This window comes from Portunus trituberculatus, chromosome 31 (assembly GCF_017591435.1).
Source record: "Portunus trituberculatus isolate SZX2019 chromosome 31, ASM1759143v1, whole genome shotgun sequence".
Lineage (NCBI taxonomy): Eukaryota > Metazoa > Arthropoda > Malacostraca > Decapoda > Portunidae > Portunus > Portunus trituberculatus.
The window spans coordinates 24,555,559-24,577,896 of record NC_059285.1 but is presented as its reverse complement, the minus strand read 5'-3'; the positions used below and the strand labels follow the sequence as shown (position 1 = coordinate 24,577,896).

General features: G+C 43.2%; 1 protein-coding gene across 6 annotated transcripts in view; it reads right to left on the bottom strand.

Moving 5' to 3' along the window:
• Nucleotides 1-22,338, bottom strand: part of LOC123511349 (thioredoxin domain-containing protein 16-like) — a 548,807-nt gene that overhangs the window by 407,803 nt on the left and 118,666 nt on the right. Inside the window, exon 7 of one of the 6 annotated variants that reach the window (XM_045267151.1) lies at nucleotides 6,177-7,422. The exons of 4 other annotated variants lie outside the window; for them this stretch is intronic. In XM_045267151.1, the coding sequence (XP_045123086.1) occupies nucleotides 6,248-7,422 (1,175 nt within the window). In that variant the 3' untranslated portion in view covers nucleotides 6,177-6,247. Of the gene's footprint in view, nucleotides 1-6,176; nucleotides 7,423-22,338 lie in introns of those variants that run through there. One more of the 6 variants, XM_045267154.1, reaches the window with a different exon arrangement.

Genomic DNA, 22,338 nt, shown 5'->3' with positions numbered 1-22,338 from the left:
AAGTTCTCCTCGAAGAAGCACCACCCGTTTTGGACCTTTGGCTTTAGGCAACTTGGTGGGGTTAGACCTCAGGGTTTCTTTGGAAAGACTCCTTTTCGCAGCTCCTCATTGAGTTATCATCCCTATGGACAACGCAGAGGCAGCCTGAGGGGAGACAGCCAGCACACCACTCCACGTCCAGCCTCGATGTCAAAAAACTCGAGGGGCCGGGGACACAGCAATCCCCGGCACTAATCCAGGTGGGCCCACAGTTTGAGGCAGGTCAGCTTCAATATTTTCTAGATGAATGGTGCAAACTTACACATGACCCTTATATTCTCGACATCGTGAAACACTGCCATCTTGATATTGATGAGTCTCAGATAGCCCATTTGTTTTCAGATGACATTGTATACAAATTTAGCAAGGTGGAGCATGATATCATTGATCATGAAATTCAAAAGTTACTTACCCTTAAAGTCATTAAGCTTACTCATAGACAGGATCAGCAAATTCTCTCCCCCATTTTCTTAAGGGAAAAAAAGAACAGGGAGTTCAGAATGGCAATTAACTTAGAAAAATTGAATAAACACATTCCATACAAACATTTTAAGATGGAAAATTTTGATCAAGCTCTCAGTCTCATTAGTCAAGGTGACTACATGGCCTCAATTGATCTCCGCCATGCTTACTATTCGGTGAAAATTGCAGAACAACAACAAAAGTATTTATGCTTCAGATGGTCAGGTAAAATTTATCAATTCACTTGCCTTGCTAATGGTGTCGCTAAGGGCCCGCGCCTCTTCACTAAACTTATGAAACCCATTTATTCAAAGCTTAGAATGATGGGACACAATATCACTAATTTTATTGATGATTCACTCATGTGCAGTAATTCTGTGGCATGGTGCTATGACTGCATACAGGTCACCCTTCATTTGCTTCAGAAAGTGGGATTCTGCATTAATCAGGAAAAATCAATTTTGGTTCCCACTACACGTATTGAGTACCTAGGCAATATTATTGACTCAGTGCACATGACAGTTAATCTACCAGAACGTAGGAAGGAAAAAAATTTACAGCACTGCTTACTTCTCATTCAGAAAAAGAGAGCAAAAATCAGAGAAGTAGTGAGGGTTATTGGACTGCTGGTTGCTGCCATCCCAGCAGTGGAATTTGGAAAGTTGCATTACAGGAAGATAGAAAGGGCTAAGATTAAGGCATTAAAACACATGAATGGCAACTTTGATAAATGAATGGCTATCCCAGATGAGATTAGGATGGAATTGCATTGGTAGATCAATGAACTTGACTCTCAGGACAGGAAAATTTTTAGACCAGCGCCTGCAATTGCCCTCTTTACTGACGCATCGAACTTGGGTTGGGGAGGATGTGTCAATGAAGTTACTACCAACAGCAGGTGGTTGGATGAGGAAAGTACTCTGCACATTAATGCACTGGAACTCAAGGCTATCTTGTTTGTGCAGTGATCCTTTACTCACCATCTTAGAGGGCAACATATTAAAGTTTTGTGTGATAACACTACTACTATTAATTATGTTAATGAAATGGGGGGTATTAAGTCCCCTGTTTGTAATGACATTGCCTTGGACATCTGGGATTGGTGCATCAGGAACTCTGTGTGGATTACTGCTGCCCACATTCCTGGTCGACTTCAGCCAACACAGCGTCACGTACCTTTAATGACAGGCACGAATGGCAGCTTAACGTCGAAATTTTTCAGCAGTTGTGCGTCATCTTCGGTACACCTTGTATTGACTTATTTGTCTCTCGCCTAAACAAACAGTTGAACTGTTTCTGCTTGGCTGGGGTTGGCTACGAGTCTGTCAACATGGCAAGGGGAGCACTCTCAGCCCTCGGCATTGTGGTGGACGGATGCAGAGTAGGCAACCATCCATTAGTTAGCAGGTTTCTGCGAGGGGTCTTTAATTTGAGACCGCCCAAACCCAGGTATGTTGAAACCTGGGATGTACGGCCGGTGTTACAGAAACTTAGGCACATGGACCCTTTACACAGCCTCTCCCTTAAAGACTTAACACTCAAGTTGGTGATGTTGATGGCGCTGACTCAAGCCGCCCGGGTGTAGACCTTGCATTTACTATTGAGGGATGGAATTGGTTTTGGTGAGGCCTCCATTTCAGTCCATTTAGGTGGTAATATCAAACAATGCAGACCCTAATTCAGCGTTCAACTGGTACGGTTTCATGCTTACTCACAGGATGCGAGATTGTGCGTGGTCATGACTCTGAAAAAGTATATCGAATATACTGACAAACTCAGGAAGGATTTTGGTAATAACCATGGCAAACTTCTCATAAGCTGCATCAGGCCTCATAAGTTTGTGTCCAAGAACACTGTGGCAAGGTGGCTAAAGGTTATGTTGGACATTTGTGGGATTGACACCACAAAGTTCACGGCAGGCAGCGTGCACCCAGCATCCACTTCCAAGGCCAAAGCCTTAGCAGTGCCCATTTCTACCATTATGGCCAAGGCCGGCTGGACACAGGAGACCCCTTTTGCACAACACTACAACAAGCACATCATTCAAGAATCTGATGCATTCCAACAGGCAGTTCTTGGTTCTGTGTAAGTTCAGTATGTATTGGTGACTTACATACATGTTACACTAAGGTTTTTGTTTTTTTAATGAAGGTGTAAGCTACTTGACATGGGACTTTTATTTTCATGCTTTCAAACGATGGGAAGGTTTATTAGAAGGTTCAGTACAACACCCACATGGCTTTAAAATCTCATGTGTTGCGCCCCCTAGCAGACATTGTGGCTTGCCGAAGTAAAATTACGGAAGTGCATGAGACTTACCTTCGGTCAACTGAAATGTGCTTCTGGTTTTATGAGACAAGCCACGTCTGCTAGAGGGGTGCTTTCACATGCCCTCCTCGCCCCCCTTCGTCAGGCAGTGGTATTTGCTATTTCATCTGGCTTCCTTTACGACAGGATTTTTTCTTACTATAACATACACATTCATGTGGGTGCTTGTACGCTTCAAATTCTGACTGTGTGAAGCAACGCAGCGTTATCTCATGTGAAAGCACCCCTCTAGCAGACGTGGCTTGCCTCGTAAAACTAGAAGCGTATTTCAACTGACCGAAGGCAAGTCTCATGCACTTCCGTAATTTTACATCAAAAAATCTTATTTATTATTGCACATACTACTACCCATAATTATTAATTTTACTTCGGCAAGATCACCGAACTGCTGGGCAGAAATTTCCCATGAGAGAGTGCGTCACGCACTGCCGGCAGTTGTTTGCTGATCACCACGGCGGGTAGACGCTCTTTTGTGTGTCGTGCAGACACCTTGTTTATTGTTGTTTTCTTTCAGGTAAGGCTATGTTACTTGTTACGCAGGTACAGTGCCTTCAATTTCGTTACCTGTTGTATGGATGTTACACCAGTTCCGCTGGTGTTGGGCCTATTTATCGAGCTTACGGCTTGTTTTTGTTATCGCAGTGCGGGAGCCATGTCGGAGTCAGCTGAAGCATCCTCTGCCTCTAAGTCACCTTCCTCTCCCTCCTCACGTGCCTATAGCGGGCCTCCTCCTGTCTCTGGGACCGATGTTCGCCTTCACAACACGGATGATAGTAGCAGGAGGCACTCATCTCGACGCTCGTGTGGGCGGCAAGATTCCGTGAGGCTGCAGGACAATGCTGATGACGCACGTGGCTCCCGCCGCACTTCTCCTGTGCCTCCCCCTTGGTCAGTTGTGTTGGATGCTTTGGCTGACTTGCAGAGGGAGGTGGAGGTCTTGAAGGCAGACAGGCAGCAGCTGCCACCCTCTGCCGGGTCAGCGCTGGCACCTGTGGGGGACAGTACTCTAGGGGCCCAGGGTCTGTCGCCTTCTTGCTCTCCTGCCACCTTTTCGGGTTTCTCGGCTAGGGTGAGTGATGATGAAGACATGTCGGTGCCGGCCACTACTGCTGACAGTGCCTTAATTCAGACCACCTAAGCATTTGGCCCTACTGACACGGTTTCTGCTGACATTGATCACAGAGTTGCCGAGATGGTCAATTTTCTCTTTGATAATGGTTTGAGAGAGGAGGACTATAAGGCCATCTGTGAGGACGAGATTGTTAAGAGGCCTAATAACTGCCATGCTCTTGCACCAGTGGAATGCAATCCACAGGTGTAGGAGGCCCTTCAGCTGGACACCAGAAAAACTGACTTCCATCTGAGGAAGTTAAATAAGGACATGCTGCGGGCCTCAACCATCATTACCAAATCTTTAGTGGCTCTGGACGATTTGGCTGAGCAGGAAGGTAACTCCAAGGTGGCACATGAGGTGAGCATGATCAATGGTGCATTAACATTGCTGGGCAACGCAAATCATAGGAACAACTTGGTCAGGCGTTTTGTGATGAAATGCGAAATAAACTTTAAATATGCTCATCTGTGCTTAGATAAGGTGCCTATGTCACGCTTTCTATTTGATGACGATGTGTCACAGTTTGCCAGACAAATCGAGAAGACTGAAAAACTTCAGACAAAGTTCTCACAGAAGAAGCCTGCCTTTCCTTTTAAGGGGAGAGTCCAGTTTGGAGACCCCAAAAATATAAAAAAAATGACTTTTTGTGAAAAAAATATATTTGGTAGGTATACATTTTGGCAACTATCTCGCAAAGATTTAAAAGGAAACTTGCGATAGTTTCCCTTTAAATCCCATTTATAGGTCCCGCGCTCAACCACGAGCAGCTGTGCGTTTGTTTACATCAGCAGAGTAAGTTTTTTTCCACCCAATTCTACGAAAAAATGCTAAAATCTGAACTTTTTTTTGTGTGGATATGATATGGCAAGACTGACGACGAGTCTGTGTGGTATCAGTGTTCGGTGGGTCGGTCACAGGGCTCAGTGCTCTCGTAGCTACAGTCACGCCAGGTTGCTGCGCTGTTTCTCGCGACCTCTCTCAGCCCATATCTCAAAACATAAGTTATTCCCCTTCTAACGTTAACCTTGGAGCCAGTTTTAGCTTGATTTCAATGAAACAAAGACTAAAAGGCAGAGGAATACTTTCTCTTCAAATCATCGTCGCTGTTTTTTTTATATATGTCTGGTTTAATTTTATATTAATATTTTTGGTCAAAAAGGCAAAAACACATTTAAAAAAAAAATCATAAAACAAATTCAAAAGCTGAAATGAAAAATCTAACGACGAAGAAACATTTCATATTATAACGTCTCTAAGTCACAGAAAAATGAAGGTTGTGGGGCCAATAATAACGACGGAGATTCGCTTTTAAATTTTCGTTGTAGTTGTAGTTGGAGGGGGGGGGAGGGGGAAAAGAATGGGGGTCAATGTTTAATGTTGATGTAAATGATGCCAATACTTCACAACATAAAAATCAGAGCGATTCATGCATATTTACCGGAGATATGGCACCCCCGATCTAAACCGGACTCTCCCCTTAAGTTCATAGGTAAACGCCCTGTTGGATACTGGAACAAGTCTGTCGGTAAGGGCTTCTACACCAGTTTCTGCCCCTATGGGCAACAGAGGTTTGGCCCAAGGGCTGCTCCATGACAGCCTTCTGCTGTCATGGAGCCGGGGCGGCCGCAGCAGGCAGCCCCAGTAACATTACAGGCAAGTACATGTTTTGAAGGTGGCAGGCTGCACTGTTTCCTGTATGAATGGTGTAAAATTATAGAAGTACATGAGACTTACTGTAGGTCAGTTGAAATGTGCTTCGGATTTTGCAAAGCAAGCTACCGCTGCTGGAGAGAGCTTTCACATGAGATACACGCACAAAGATCAAGGTACCGGCAGACTTTAAAGAACTGAGAGCCACCCACATGCCACAAGGTTCCTAAAATGCCCCAGTCGGAGAGCTAAACCCCAAATTCAAAATTTCTTCTTTCTGAAGGGTGGGAGTGGCGGGCATGTGAAAGCTCTCTCCAGCAGCGGTGGCTTGCTTCGCAAAATCCAAAGCAAATTTCAACTCACCTACGGTAAGTCTCATGTACTTCTATAATTTTACTTCAGCAACCCACCGCTTGTGCTGGAGAGGCTACACATGAGATTTTGAAGCCATGTGGGTGTACTCTCAGAATGACCCAATAATAATCATTCTCCAAATGACTGATTGGTAAATAAAAGAAACTAAAAACAAATCCAAACTTCATTATATAAAAATCCATCCTCCTTCAACAGATATGGCCCATACAAATACATATTAATGTATAAAAAATAATTCATTTGAGTTCCAACACAGGTGAACAGAGAAACATGTAAACATTATAATACAGAATCTAGTATGGCCTCTTGAAAAGAATCTGAAACCTGAGTGATCTTATTATAGTGTTTGGCAAAGGTTGTCTCCTGAGTCCAACCCGCCTTAGATAAGATAATAGGAACTGGGACATCCATGGCATTGCCCTGGGAAGTAGAGGCTGGTCGAACACTGCCAGCCATGAATTTCTTTGTATTGATACCACAGTTGGCAAAGACAGTCTTAATCCACCTTGCCGCTGTATCTTTAGAAACACTTTTATGTGGCTTCTCCAGACTGATTAGGAGTTTCCCATTATCCTTCCCAAATTCCTTTCTCAGATTCTTCGTTCTGTTATGATATTCCTTCAAGGTATTCATAACACAAATTCTAGAATCAGGCACATAAGCATGAAACGTAAGCATTCTAACATTAAACTTAGGATGGCACTGCTTAATGTTGCCACCCAACAAGAGTGAAACAGAATTGTTATCAACACTAGCATTGGAATACAATAATAAATGTAAGGTATGTACTCTCACAGCCTGATTCAGTGCCATAAGCATCACCAATTTCAAAGTTAAAGACTTCAAAAACAAGTCTGGTAATAGGCCTATGGACCTCAGCTTCTGCAACACTGGCCACACATCCCAGGTTTCTGCATACCTAGGGCAAGAGCGTCTCAAGTTAAACACGCCACGCATAAATCTATTGATAAGTGGATGATTCCTAGCTCTACATCCCTCCAATATAATGCCTAAAGCAGAGAGAGCACCTCTTGCCGTGTTGACAGACTCATACCCCACTCCTCCATGAAAGGTCTCCGAAAGAAAATTCAAAACATTAGTTACAGGGGGATTAGAGGGATTGATATTCCATCTATCACAAAATGATGACCATCTGTTAATGTGTGGTCTATATTGTCGCATCGTACCTGGTCTCCACGATGCCATGATAATCTCTGTACCTTCTGACGATACACCTCTCCCTCTAAGTTGTTGCCTGACAAAAGACATGCCATCAGTTGGGTGTGAGTCATAATCGGATGTTCTTCCGCTGATGAGGAATGTCGTAGTACATTCGTTTTCTGTGTGATGAGCCTTGGTGCCTTGACCAATATTTGCAGAAGAGAGCCCATCCATGGTTAGGAAGTCCACATTGGAACGATGATCCATCCCTTTGCTCTCTCCTCCCTCATTTTCTGTAAACACCTAATAATAAGAGAGAATGGTGGAAAAAGGTAAATCAGATCGAAACTAGCCCAATTTAATGTGAATGCATCCACATGCTCTGCTTCTGAATCAGGTGTCCACGAGCAAAAATTTTTGGATTAAGTTTACATTCATGCCTGTCATTAAAATTACCAGAGGCTGCATCTGCCAACACATTGTTCTTTCCTGGTATATGTGCACAAGTAATCCAGATGTCATTGGAAATACACCAATTCCAGATATCAATACAGATAGAGTTACACACTAGTAACTTAGTTCCACCCATCTCATTTACATAAGCAATGGCTGTGGTATTATCACACATAACTTTAGCATGGCAGCCTTTAAGCACGTAAGCAAAAGATTGAAGGGTAAACAAGATGGCCTTGAGTTCCCTTGCATTAATGTGCAGGCAGCTTTCTTCAGATGTCCATTGACCATGGGTGGAATGCTTTAATACACAACCACCCCAACCTAAGTCTGAGGCATCAGTAAAAACTTCAACAGTAGGAGCAGGCCGAAAAATTTTCCTCACTTGGGTCCCTACTTCAGAGATCCACCAACTCAGCTCCAATTTCATTTCCTTTGAGATTGTCATAAGTTTGTCAAAGTTACGCTTCTCCACCTTTAATGCAACAATTTTGTCCCTTTCTAAAATCCTGTAATGAAGCTTACCAAATTCTACGGCCGGAATGGCAGCCACCAACAGGCCAACTACTCGAGCTACCTCTCTGATCTTCGCCTTATTTCTACTGGCCAAGGATGAACAACTTTTCACAATTTTCTCCACTCTACGAGCAGGGCGTGTAACAGTCATTGCTTCAGAATCAATGATGTTACCAAGATATGCATTTTGTAGGCACCAAGACTGACTTTTCCACTTTAATACAAAACCCAACGTTTTGCAAAATCTCCACAGTATCCTTCAAACAAGCAACACAACCCTTAACTGACTTGCTACACATAAGAGTATCATCTATAAAAGAAGTAATGGTGTAGCCTTTTAACCTCAAAAAAGAAAAAACTGGCTTCATAAGTTTAGTGAAAAGATGAGGGCCTTCAGAAACACCATTAGCAAGGCAAGTGAATTAGTAAATCTTCCCTGCCCATTTAAAACAATAGTATTTTTGTTGCTCCTCTGCAGTTTTAACTGAGTAATAGGCATGCTTCATATTAACGGAAGCCATGAAAGCACCTGAACTGATTAGCCTAATTGCCTGCTCAAAAATTTCCATTTTGAAATGTATGTAATTCATGAATTTGTTGAGTTTCTTCAAATTAATCACCATCCTATAGCCACCATCTTTTTTCTCTCACAAGAAAACAGGAGAAACAATCTGGCACACCTGTCTGTGAGTCTCCTTGATAACCTTCAGCCTCAACAATTTATTTATTTCTTTAGTTATAATAACTTTCTCCTCATCACTAAACCTGTATTCCATTTCCTCAAAAAATAAATGAGTAATGTTATGTTCATCGATCTCAAGATAGCAATGTTTAACAATGTCTAGGATGAATGGGTCACTAGTAAGTTTGCACCACTCATCTATAAACTTGTGAAGCTGATCTGCTTCAAATTCATGTCTTACCTGAATTACTGCTGGGGATTGTAGTGTCCTTGGCCCCTTGAGTTTTTTTAAGAGGAGTTCCCTCTGAGATAATAAGGGCGGCTGTCCCCTCTGGTGGCAGGTTTGTGTAAACCGTACAGTTTAAACCGGGTTGACATTCCCCGGAAAGATGATTTCCCAAAGAAACCACGTTGCTTGCCACCACTAAACTTGCCAAGACCTGGAGCTCCAAAATGAAAAGTTTTCTTGTTGGTAAACTTGTTTTTCAGTCTCTCCGCCTCTTCAATCTGTTTGGTAACTTGAGTAAGGTCATCCCCAAACAGTAAGCCAGTCATAGGAGTCTTATCAGTACATAAGTGAGCATACTTGTGATTAATCTCACGTTTTAAAGTTAGCATTTCCTAACAACCCCAAGGCACCATTGAGCATAGCCACCTCATGACCAATGACCTGATTCTCCTCCTCATTGGTAAACTTGTCCAGGACAGTAAGTGAGTTAATAATGATAGTGGCAGCCTTAGTTATGTCCTTGCTGACTTCCTTTAGTCTGAAATCAGCTTTCTTTGCCTCAGTGGGTAGGGCATCCAGCACTTGTGAGTTGCACTCAACTGGAAGAAGTGCCTTACAGTTTCTAGGACGCTTAGAAACCTCATCTGTCAAAATCTCCTTGTAGTCCTCATCTTTCAAACCATGAGAAAACCAGTGATTCACCATTGCAGCAATCAGTTCCTCAATTGCTTCAGAACAGTCATCCACGGGAACAAAAGCCTTAGCTGCTTGTAACAGAATACTGCCAGAAGGAACCCTTTCTTCAATCTCACCTTCTTCAGCACTCTCTTCCCATGATCTAAACCTGGAAAATTCACCAGAAGTAGAAGGCAGTCATAGGAGTCTTATCAGTACATAAGTGAGCATACTTGTGGTTAATCTCACGTTTTAAAGTTAGCATTTCCTAACAACCCCAAGGCACCATTGAGCATAGCCACCTCATGACCAATGACCTGATTCTCCTCCTCATTGGTAAACTTGTCCAGGACAGTAAGTGAGTTAATAATGATAGTGGCAGCCTTAGTTATGTTCTTGCTGACTTCCTTTAGTCAGAAATAAGCTTTCTTTGCCTCAGTGGGTAGGGCATCCAGCACTTGTGAGTTGCACTCAACTGGAAGAAGCGCCTTACAGTTTCTAGGACGCTTAGAAACCTCATCTGCCAAAATCTCCTTGTAGTCCTCATCTTTCAAACCATGAGAAAACCAGTGATTCACCATTGCAGCAATCAGTTCCTCAATTGCTTCAGAACAGTCATCCACGGGAACAAAAGCCTTAGCTGCTTGTAACAGAATACTGCCAGAAGGAACCCTTTCTTCAATCTCACCTTCTTCAGCACTCTCTTCCCATGATCTAAACCTGGAAAATTCACCAGAAGTAGAAGGGGGATGCGAGGCAGAAATATCATGTTCAGCACCTAAGTCATTTGCTGGCACAGATCTGAGGCTCAGAACCAACACTTGCACTGACACCTCTGTCACGCTTAAGTTTATTCACATCCTCCTGAAGTACAGTCAAAACTTCCAAAATCTTGGACAAAGAAGTATTGCTTACATCCACAGACTGGTTAATCGGTCGTTGGGTGTTCATCTTAGATATACTATCAATTGCCACACCATCCTCACCAGCAGAGGCCACAAACCGTTGAACATTCTTCTTCGCCTTAGGCCTAGTGGAAGAATAGAGGCGGCTTCCACGAGAATGTGAGAAACCGCTTCTTGGAGGTGTAGTTTCACTCGATGAAGACATATTGATGCACCAAGCTGCTTCACAACGGCACACGTCTGTCACACATAACTCACATAAGTCCATGAATAAGTGCCAACCTGCTCTAACTTTGGATAACAGGTAACAAAGGGTACATAATCTTACCTTGTTCAACACCGTGTCCACCCGCTCTTAAATGGATAACAGGAAAGGAATACCAGGAACTCTTCCCGCTCCAACTGGATCACGGGGTAATAATGTAAGGTACTAAATAAGTGCAAACCTGCTCTGAAAACCAGATAATGGGTAGCCAATCCCAAAATGGTAAACTGTAACAGTAAGACAACACACTGCCAGACGACTGGGGTTCGATTCCCCGGCCGGGTGGAGATATTTGGGTGTCTCTCCTTTCATGTGTAGCCCCTGTTCACCTAGCAGTGAGTAGGTACGGGATGTAAATCGAGGAGTTGTGACCTTGTTGTCCCGGTGTGTGGTGTGTGCCTGGTCTCAGGCCTATCCCAAGATCGGAAATAATGAGCTCTGAGCTCGTTCTGTAGGGTAACGTCTGGCTGTCTCGTCATAGACTGCAGCAGATCAAACGGTGAATTACACGTCGTGCCTGTACCGTTAACAAGGTGTTACTGCCAGTACCTTGATCTTTGTGCAAGCATCTCATGTGTAGCCTCTCCAGCACCAGCGGTGGGTTGCTGAAGTAAAATTACCAGTGACCCTGTTATACTGGATATTGTTGAACATTGTCAGCTTGATATTGATGTTGATGGTATTCATCCTTTATTTTTGAGTCATTTGGAATACAGGTTCAATACATGCAACGAGATAATTTCTGGTGAAATAAAAAAAACTTTTACAGCTTAAAGTCATCAAAGTTACACACAAGCAAACTCAGCAGGTCTTCTCACCCATTTTCTTGAGAGAAAAGAAAAATGCAGAATTTTGCCTGGTACTTAATTTAGAGAGACTAAACAAATACATACCCTATAAGCATTTTGAAATGGAAAATTTTGAACAGGCCATTAATTAGGCTTATCAATAAGTGTGATTTTCTGGCACCTGTTGATCTCAGGCATGCTTATTTTTCTGTTAAGGTTGCAGATGAGCAACAAAGATTTTTATGTTTTACATGGCAGGGTGTTATCTATCAATTTACCTGCTTCCGCAATGGCATTTCTGAGGGTCCTTGGCTTTTCACTAAACTGATGAAGCCAGTACAGGCAACCCCGCTTAACGAAGGGGTTATGTTCCTAAAAAACACTTTGTTAAGCGAAACTTCGTTAAGCGAACCAATTATAACAAGTTTAACCCCTGATTTGAACTTCCATTAAGAGTAAGCAAAGCGAGAGTGCATCATAGTACAGTAAAGGTTTTATGAAAGTAAAAATTATGAAGTTAAACATTTAGGTAGTTTAAGTCATTATAATGTAAACTAATGTATGTATGTACATAACTTTATAATGTAGATGATCTTAACTTTATGAAGGGAGGGAGAGTGAAACGGGAAAGACAATAACTGGCAACCTGTGGAATGTAAACAAAGTGCACATCATGGTACCGCATACAAAACTTATGTACCACATTTCCACAAGGCTTTCCATTTTATCCATTATAGAGTCACGAGTTCAGGTGGTTCTTTTAGCTTTCAAGGAAGATACAGTCTCACCAGCCTTTTTTAATAGAGTCTGCTTACTTGAAAATAGTAGACAGTAGATGGAGTCAAGATGGTGGCGAGCAATGTTTTCTGGCCTCTCTCGTGTCTGTGAATAATACCCAGCTTCACTTCGAGAGTAAGACACTTCCTGGTCTTCTTAGAAATGTTAGGCCACATTGCAGGGCGTTTTGGTGGTAAGTTGAACTAGGGAAGATGAGCTACTGGTGACGCTGTTATATTTTGATCTTGATCTTGATTCTATAGGTGTCCCAGGATTTCTCCTGAGGCAGGCCTTAGTATTGGCAGCTCCTGTAGGAAAAAAAAAAAAAAAAAAAAAAAAGGCAGCAAGAACCTAAACCAGACACCATCCTTAATACTATTAATCCATGCATCTGGCACTCCACATTCTCTCCAGGAACTCGTTGACAGCTTCTATCATCCTTTCACTCGTGTCTCCACAGTCCCAGCAGCAACACCATCCATTCCCTTCCAGTCTTCTCCATCCTGGCATCCCCCAGTTCCCTCAGCACCACTTGCATCATCTCATTTCTGTCTCTGGCATACTTCACACACTCCAGCATCACATGCTCCACCGTCTCGTCCTCTCCCATGTCACACATCTGGCACACTTTGCTGCGGGACTCTGACCATCTGTAACTCCTTGCATTCACATTCATGCGCTGTGCCCTAGCTCGGAAGAGGAGGTCACCCCCCAGGCTGCCATCATACCACTTTTCATACATTGGGGCCTCTTTCTCCCTATACCACTCCAGACTACTCTTTTGTTCCATCCTAGTCCTCCATTCGCTCAGTCCAATACACTTCACCCTTCTGTCTATCTCTCTCTTCCACTTCCCTACATCCCAGTCTGGGCCCTCTCCATTTCCAACAATCATGTTCCAGTTACTCTCAACATGCTTCCCCTCAACTCGCTGGAACGCCCAACTAGTTTCCAGACCACTCTTCACTACCATCCTGACACACTTCTTCCCCCACCTGCTATTCCTAACATTCCATAGAAACACCTTCCTAACTATTCTTACATCATTCATTCGTTCTAGCCTAGCCTTGAATCTCAGTGTTGCCTTCACATGCCTCTCTCTGAAGGTACTCCATCCCATGTCTCCCCTTAATGCCTCTATTGCTGCTTACCCTGGTGCATTTAGAGCCATTCTTGCTACTCTGTTCTGTCCTATTTCTAGCTTCTCTAATTCACTTTCATTCCACGTCATCACATCCATACCATACATGATGCTTGGAACAGCCACGCTCTTCCAAACTTCTCGCAGCACATCATACTTGCTGGCTCTCATCCTTGCTGCACTTCCTAGCCGACCCACCCACTGGTTCACCAAACTCATCTTTTTATTCTTTGCTTTCACACAGCCATATGGACTCATCCACATGCCCAGATACTTGTATTCCTCAGCCTCTTGCACCTCATTTTCTCCCAGTCTCCACACCAAGTTTCTTTCGTCATCTGACCTATTCACAACCATCACCTTGCTCTTCTCACTGCTGGAGAGTGAGTGGTGCGTGTGATCTTGATCTTGATCTTGATGCTACAGGTGATGCAGAATTTTTTCTGAGTCAGGCCTTTGTATCGGCAGTGCATGTGTTGTCCACGAGAGGCTTGATCTTGATCTTTATTCTACAGGTGTCTCAAGACTTCTCCTGAGGCAGGCCTTAGTACCAGCGCAGCTCCTGGTGTATTCAAAAGCCTGTCAGCTTGCATGATACGGTTGGGCTTTCAAATTTGGAAAAAATTACCTGGATAAAACTTCGTTAAAGCAAGTTTGGTGTTCGTTAAACGAGCAGATGGTAGTAAAATGAAACCTTCGTTGTAGCGAAATTTCGTTGTGTGAACCTTCGTTAAACGGGGGTTGCCTGTATTTGCCACACTAATGAAGGAAGGATACACTATCACCAGTTTTATTGATGACACATTGATTTGCAGTAATTCTCATTCAGGGTGCCTTAAGGCAATTCAGGCTACCATTTCATTGTTGCAGAGGTTGGGGTTCTGTGTTAATGTGGAGAAGTCTGTTTTCACCCTGACACAATGTATTGAATACTTAGAAAATGTCATTAACTCCAAGTTCATTACTCTTTCATTACCTGACCGTAGATTAATCAAAATTCGCCAAGGATGTGCAAGTCTTTTGGGTCAAGATGTTACTTCCATTCGAGAGGTGGCCAGGGTGATTGGCCTCCTGGTGGCTGCAATCCCAGCAGTAGAGTTAGGTAAACTTCACTATAGGAAGTTGGAAGCGGGCAAGATTGCCGCGTTGAAACAGTAACTTTGACAGGAAATTAAATATTACTGCTGGCATGAAACTAGATCTTTCCTGGTGGTTAGACAACGTGGACAGGCACCACAGACACATCTTTAGGTCAGGCACAGACATTGACTTATTTACTGATACCTCCAGTTTAGTTTGGGGGGGTCACTTGGGGTGTCAAACTACGAGTGCCACTTGGTCCCTGGGTGAAAAAGAGCTTCATATTAACATCCTGGAGCTGAAAGCTATTCTTTTCTCTATGCAGGCATTTGCACATGAGCTGGAAGGTAGACACATTAGAGTTTTTTTGTGATAATACCACTGCCATAAACTATGTTAATGAAATGGGAGGCACAAAGTCCAAGTCCAGTAATGATGTTTCTTCCCAAATTTGGGATTGGTGTCTGGAACACAAGTCATGTTCACACATACCAGGGAAGGACAACACCTTAGCTGATCTTGCTTCTCGCACAAGTAATGACAGGCATGAGTGGAAACTCGACCCACACATTTTTACTACCCTGTGTAATGTTTTTGGGACACCATCCATTGATTTATTTGCCTCTAGGCTTAACAAACAGGTTACTACATTCTGTTCTTCGAAGCCGGATCCTGAGGCTAAATACTTTGATGCTTTTTCCTTGGAATTGTCTAAATTTGATCTGTCTTACATTTTCCCCCATTCTCATTAATTGCTAGGTGCCTACAGAAGATGCGTGCGGAGCAGGCATGAGGCTGGATGGTGGTTCCCCTGTGGCCGTCCCAACCTTGGATGGGCATGCTGCTGAAGTTGTTAATAGACTACTCACGTTTGATAGTGAGCAGGAGGAATGTCATAACCCACCCGTCCATGACAGACCCGCATCCAGTCATGTCCCACACGAGGCTCATGGCATGCCTTCTATCAGGGGAAACTTGCAGAAACGGGGAGTTTCGGCGGCGGCTGCTAACATCATAGTTGCTTCCTGGAAACCAGGCACTGAGAGGCAATACCGCCCACATGTCCAGAGGTGGTCGCAGTTTTGTCGTAGATGAATGTCGATCCCACTACCATAAGTAACATAATAATTTTTTTAACTGAAACCTTTCATAGGGGTGTGGGTTATGAGTGTCTCAACACGGCAAGGGGTGCCCTGTCTTCTCTCGGCATTGTGGTGGATGGTTGCAGGGCAGGGAACCACCCCTTGGTTGTCAGATTCTTGAGAGGGGTTTTCAACCTTAGGACTCCTAAACCCAGGTACACTGACACATGGGACGTGCAACCCGTCTTACAGAAATTAAGGCGTTTTTTTGTTGTTGCACTCAAGTGTTGTAGTGCCCTGATGTTCTTAGTTAATTTACTTTAAATTAGGTAGGATGTGATATGTTACCATTCTTTTAATATACTGATGCCATACTTCACTGTTGTTTGTAGCTTGGACTAAGTTTGGATGCAATGCAAGTTATTTCTATACTGCACTCGTATGATTGTCTCATGTACAAATTCACTCCATGAATAATAGTTGTAGTCTGTTTCTTGTGGGGCATTTCTTTTTCCTCTTTATCTTCGACATCCACATGGCTGCAAAGCCTCATGGGAAATTTCCGCCCAGCAGTTCGGTGATCTTGCCAAAGTAAAATTAATAAAGTACACGAGACTTACCGTAGGTCAGTTGAAGTGTACTTCTAATTTTTCGAGGCAAATCACCTCTCCTGGGGCGAAGATTTCACATACCCTCCTCTCCCTCCCTACCTTAAGCTCTACAGGTTTCTACTTTCCTACTTGATTCATCATGTGGATGTCGCGTACTTTAAAGTCTGCCGGCAACGCGTGACGCACTCTCTCATGTGAAATCTCCGCCCCAGCAGAGGTGATTTGCCTCAATAATTAGAAGTACACTTCAACTGACCTACGGTAAGTCTCGTGTACTTTGTTAATTATTGCCTATGAACTGAATCCTAAGTATAGGAGGGAGGATGACCTCACCCATAAAAACAACTTTGACTCCCCAAGACACACACCCTTACAAACCCAAAACTTACAAGGCAAAGGCCATATCCTGAGGAGGGTGCAGCACATGTATTGCATGCCAGGAACAAAACATCACAATTTTCCCCATGACGAAGGTCCAATGACCCTGAACCCTACAGGGGACAATACATAAAATATGTATTGTACATATAAGGAACCCAAAACAAAAATTAATTACCGTATTTCCCGTCTCATAAGATGCTACAAGTGGTAAGACGCACCCTATAATTAGCTTAGCAATTTTTGGAAAAAAATGTTTTGAGGGTTTTACAACCTACCTGAGCATCAGTTCCAAGTCGGCGACTCTACAGCACCAATAACAGCATCAAAATATTGCTTTATTACAAAATATCAACAAAATTTTAAAAAATAAATACTGCTAAAATAATTGTTACAAAATAACAAATTGTAGACATTTATTGATCCTCAAATCCTGGGAATTCATCATTGCTACTGTGTTCATTGCTGCTGTCACTTTCCGTAGTTGAATCTGGGTCATCTACATCGGCGTCACGGTCTTCATAGAGAAATTCATCTGCTCTGTTGCCATGCTGCTTTGCATATTCGATAACGTCTAGCTTGTAACCGACAGTATAGGCCTTCCTTCTATGCTTTGATGCCATTCTTGGAGGAGTATTGTCTGCTGAATGACAGGGAAGGCAAGGGGAGTTGTGACGTCTGCTAGGATACCGTTAGTTTTTTTTTTTTTTTCCGTAGGGAAGAGGGCCAGCCAAGGGCAAAAAAAAGAAAGTTAGAAAAAGGCCCCCTTGAGCACTGGCTCTCCAAAGACTTCAAAAAGTGCCAAAACTGTCAGCCAGAATTAGGGGAGCAAATGCCTCTTAAAAGAAGACAAGTTGTAGGAATTCGGAAATACAGATGCAGGGAGGGAGTTCCAGAGTTTACCAGTGAAAGGGATGAATGATTGAGCGTACTGGTTAATTCTTGCATTAGAGAGTTGAACAGAATAGGGATGAGAGGAAGAAGAAAGCCTTGTGCAGCGTGGCCGTGGGAGGAGGGGAGGCATGCAGTTAGCAAGATCAGTAGAACAGTTACCATGAAAATAGCGATGAAATATAGAAAGGGATGCAACATTTAGGTGGTGAGAAAGAGACTGAAGACAGGTAGTCAGAGAAGGGGAGTTGATGAGACGAAGAGCTTTCGATTCCACCCTATTAAGCAAAGCTGTGTGACTAGAAACCCCCCAAACATGCAAAGAGTACTCCATACAGGGACGGATAAGGCCCTTATACAGAGTAAGCAGTTGGAGGGGCGAGAAAAACTGTCGGAGACGCCTCAGAACACCTAACTTCATAGAAGCTGTTTTAGTAAGAGATGAGATGTGAAGTTTCCAGTTAAGATTATGAGCAAAGGACAGACCGAGGATATTCATTGTGGAAGAGGGAGACAGTTGAGTGTCATTGAAGAAGAGGGGATAGTTGTCTGGAAGGTTGTGTCGAGCTGATAGATGAAGGAATTGAGTTTTTGAGGCATTGAAAACTACTAGATTTTCTCTGCCCCAATCGTAAATCTTAGAAAGATCGGAAGTTAGGCATTCCGCGGCGTCCCCGCGTGATCTGTTAATTTCCTGAAGGGTTGGACGTTTCTGAAAGAACGTGGAAAGATGTAGGGTGGTATCATCAGCATGGGAGTGGATAGGGCAAGAAGTTTCGTTAAGAAGGTCATTAATGAATAATAGAAAGAGAGTGGGTGACAGGACAGAACCCTGAGGAACACCACTATTAATAGGTTTAGGAGAAGAACAGTAGCCGCCTACCACAGCAGCAACAGAGCGGTCGGAAAGAAAACTTGAGATAAAGTTGCAGAGAGAAGGATAGAAGCCGTAAGAGGGCAGTTTTGAAATCAAAGCTTTATGCCAGACTCTATCAAAAGCTTTTGATATGTCTAATGCAACAGCAAAAGTTTCACCGAAATCTCTAAAAGAGGATGACCAAGACTCAGTAAGGAAAGCCAGATCACCAGTAGAGCAACCTTGACGGAAGCCATACTGGCGATCAGACAGAAGATTGTGAAGTGACAGATGTTTGAGAATCTTCCTATTCAGGATAGATTAAAAAACTTTAGACAAGCAAGAGATTAAAGCTATAGGACGGTAGTTTGAGGGGTTAGAACGGTCACCCTGTTCGTAGGCGAACTTCCAGCAGGAAGGAAAGGTACAAGTCGATAGACAAAGTTGGAAGAGTTTGGCCAGGCAAGGTACAAGCACAGAAGCACAGTTTTTGAGAACAATAGGAGGGACCCCATCAGGTCCATAAGCCTTCCGAGGGTTTAGGCCAGCAAGGGCATGGAAAACATCATTACGAAGAATTTTGATTGTAGACATGAAATAGTCAGAGGGAGGAGGAGAGGAGGACAAGCCCAGAATCGTCCAAGGTGGAGTTGTGAGCAAAGTTTGAGAAAAGAGTTCAGCTTTAGAGACAGAAGAGATGGCAGTGGTGCCATCAGGATGAAATAAAGGAGGGAAAGATGAAGAAGTGAAGTTATTTGAGATGTTTTTGGCTAGATGCCAGAAGTCATGAGGAGAGTTTGAGTTTGAAAGATTTTGACATTTCCTATTTATGAAAGAGTGTTTGGCAAGTTGAAGAACAGACTTGGCATGATTTTGGGCAGAGATATAAAGTGCATGAGATTCAGGAGATGGAAGGCTCAAGTACCTTTTGTGGGCAACCTCTCTATCATGTATAGCACGAGAACAGGCTGAGTTAAACCAAGGTTTAGAAGGTTTAGGTTGAGAAAAAGAATGAGGAATGTATGCCTCTATGCCAGATACTAACACCTCTGTTATGCATTCAGCACAAAGAGATGTTTCTCTAGACACGGAAGCAATAATCATTCCAGGGAAAATCAGCATAATACTTCCTCAGGTCCCCCCCAACTGGCAGAGGCAAAACGCCAGAGGCACCTTCGCTTTGGGGAATCCTGCGGAGGGATTGGAAAAATAGGACAAGATACAGAAATGAGATTGTAATCGGAGGAGCCCAACGGAGATGAAAGGGTGACAGCATAAGCAGAAGGGTTAGAGGTGAGGAAGAGATAAAAAATGTTGGGCATGTCTCCAAGACGGTCAGGAATACGAGTAGGGTGTTGCACCAGTTGCTCTAGGTCATGGAGGATAGCAAAGTTGAAGGCTAGTTCACCAGGGTGGTCAGTGAAGGGAGAGGAAAGCCAAAGCTGGTGGTGAACATTGAAATCTCCAAGAATGGAAATCTCAGCGAAAGGGTAGAGGGACAGAATGTGCTCCACTTTAGAAGTTAAGTAGTCGAAGAAATTACTATAGTCACAAGAGTTAGGGGAGAGATAAACAGCACAGATGAATTTAGTTTGAGAGTGACTGTTAAGTCGTAGCCAGATGGTGGAAAATTTGGAAGACTCAAGAGTGTGGGCACGAGAGCAAGGTAAGTCGTTGTGTACATAGACGCAACATCCAGCTTTGGAATGAAAATGAGAATAGAGAAAGTAGGAGGGAACAGAGAAGGGGCTACCATCAGTTGCCTCAGATAGCTGTGTTTCGGTGAGGAAAAGAAGATGATGTTTAGTAGAGGAGAGGTGGTGTTCTACAGATTGAAAATTAGATCTAAGACCGTGAATGTTGCAGAAGTTAATGTAGAAAAAGTTGAGGGAGGTGTCAAGGCATTTGTGGTCTTCAACAGGAGAGGTGTCCGACCTGGGGACATTTTTGGTCCCCTCCCCAGACGGGGACTCCGAGGCATTGTTTATTTCAGGTCCCATTTTTCTTTTAAAATTTGATTTGGAGTGAAGGGTGTATGTGTGGTAAGTGCATGTAGTTTTGTGTGAAGAAGGAGAGCTGTCTTTAGAGGGTAGGCTGTGACTACCCCCTTGAGTTGTGAGACACAAAGGGAAACATTCAACGAGATCACAACTAGCTCTAATGGTAGGTTCACAGCACCTCCTGAACTAGTGCTATTAGATGTTTGTGTGTAGATGGCGTTGGTAAGTCATCAACACAACCAATTCACTTCATAACAATCGGTATTGTAAATATCTTGTTACCTTCATCATAAAAAGAGCAGTATTAAAATAGATATCTTCGTATACTGTACCTTCATTAAACAAAGTGTAGTATCAAATTAAATGATAATTGTAGGATTACATTGTATGTTTGTTGAGTGTGAGTGTTTCTATGTCAATCCTGGGGCGTTGGAGGCTTGTCAGACACCCCTATCAACTTGACCTTCCAGTGTTAAGACGCAGGGTGATTTTGGGGGGATTTTTCAGGAAAAAAAAGTGCGTCTTATGAGATGGGAAATACAGTAATTACCCTGAGAACCGACACAACAGGGCCCAGAGAAAAGGTATCCAAGTAATATCCCTAAGATAAAAAGAAACAAAAGTGGACATATTCTTCCAGGTTCCTGCCCAAAGAACAGCAGGAATACTCCAAATCTTCTTCAACAAGGCACTCATTGCCACTGCTCTAACTTCATGTGCCTTCACCCAGCATAAAAGCCAGTCCCATTCTGAGTCATCCACATACTCTGTAAGAGCAGGAATGGTGAAGTCAGACTAAGATTCATCATTTAGAAACTGAGTCCACTAGAATATCAGAGGCAAAAAAAAAAAGTCATAGAAGACCAACCCTTAGAGTGATGAACTTTCGCTGACAGCCCATGCAGTTTGCTAACTCAGCGAGCAGACACTAAAGCAAAAAGAAAAGAAGATTTTAGTGCAATGTCCCTCAAGGAAGCCAAATGAAGAGGCTCATAAGGAGACTTCATTAATGAACATAACACTAAGGACAAATCCCACGCAGGAATGCATGGTGAACAGGAACATGGTGGACTTGGCAAATTCCCAAAATAGAGCTGACAGATTCCAATCCTGTAAGACAGGGGTGGGGAACCTTCGTTCTGTCAAGGGCCATTTAGATATTTTTAATATAATTCGCGGGCCATAAAAAGTTATCAATTATTTTTTCACTCATTTAACTCACCTCTAATGTGACGGCTGGAACTGCTTCTCTTTGGCGAGGCGCGTGATGTTAGGTGGTACTGTTGATGATGCTACTCGCAACTGGTTTTCCAGGTTTGCATCGGTCAGTCTGGAGCGCAGTCTACTCTTTGCCAGGTTAAGTTTTGAGAAGAACTGCTCGCAGCAGTAAGTCATTCCGAACACAGATGCATATTTCAGTGCATGTCTCCTCAAAATAGGAAAATCATCAGCACTTACGTAACGTCTGTAGAACTCAAGCAGTGAGAGGTTGTTGTACCTAGCTTTCAGCTCATCATCGCTTTGCAGCTGAATTATTTCGTGTTGCAGGTTATCAGGCACATCAGCTGGTTCCACATTAAATGGTGTAGCGAAGATGTTCAACTCCTGTTGTTTACTTTTCACGTCCTTGAACCTTTCACTAAATGCCTCAATTAGTTTCGCACACTCACCAGCATATTCATCCGTTGTAGAAGGATTTTGTTCTTGCAGAGTGGGGAAATGCACAGTGTTACTTCTTTCGAGTTGCACTTTCCACAGCTTTAATTTAGCTTCAAATGATTTCACGTTTGAAAGCAGAGAGCTGAGAAGCTGGTTGGGGCCCTGCAGCTTGACGTTCAGCTCTGAGAGATACTTGGTAATGTCAACCATGAAAGCAAGAT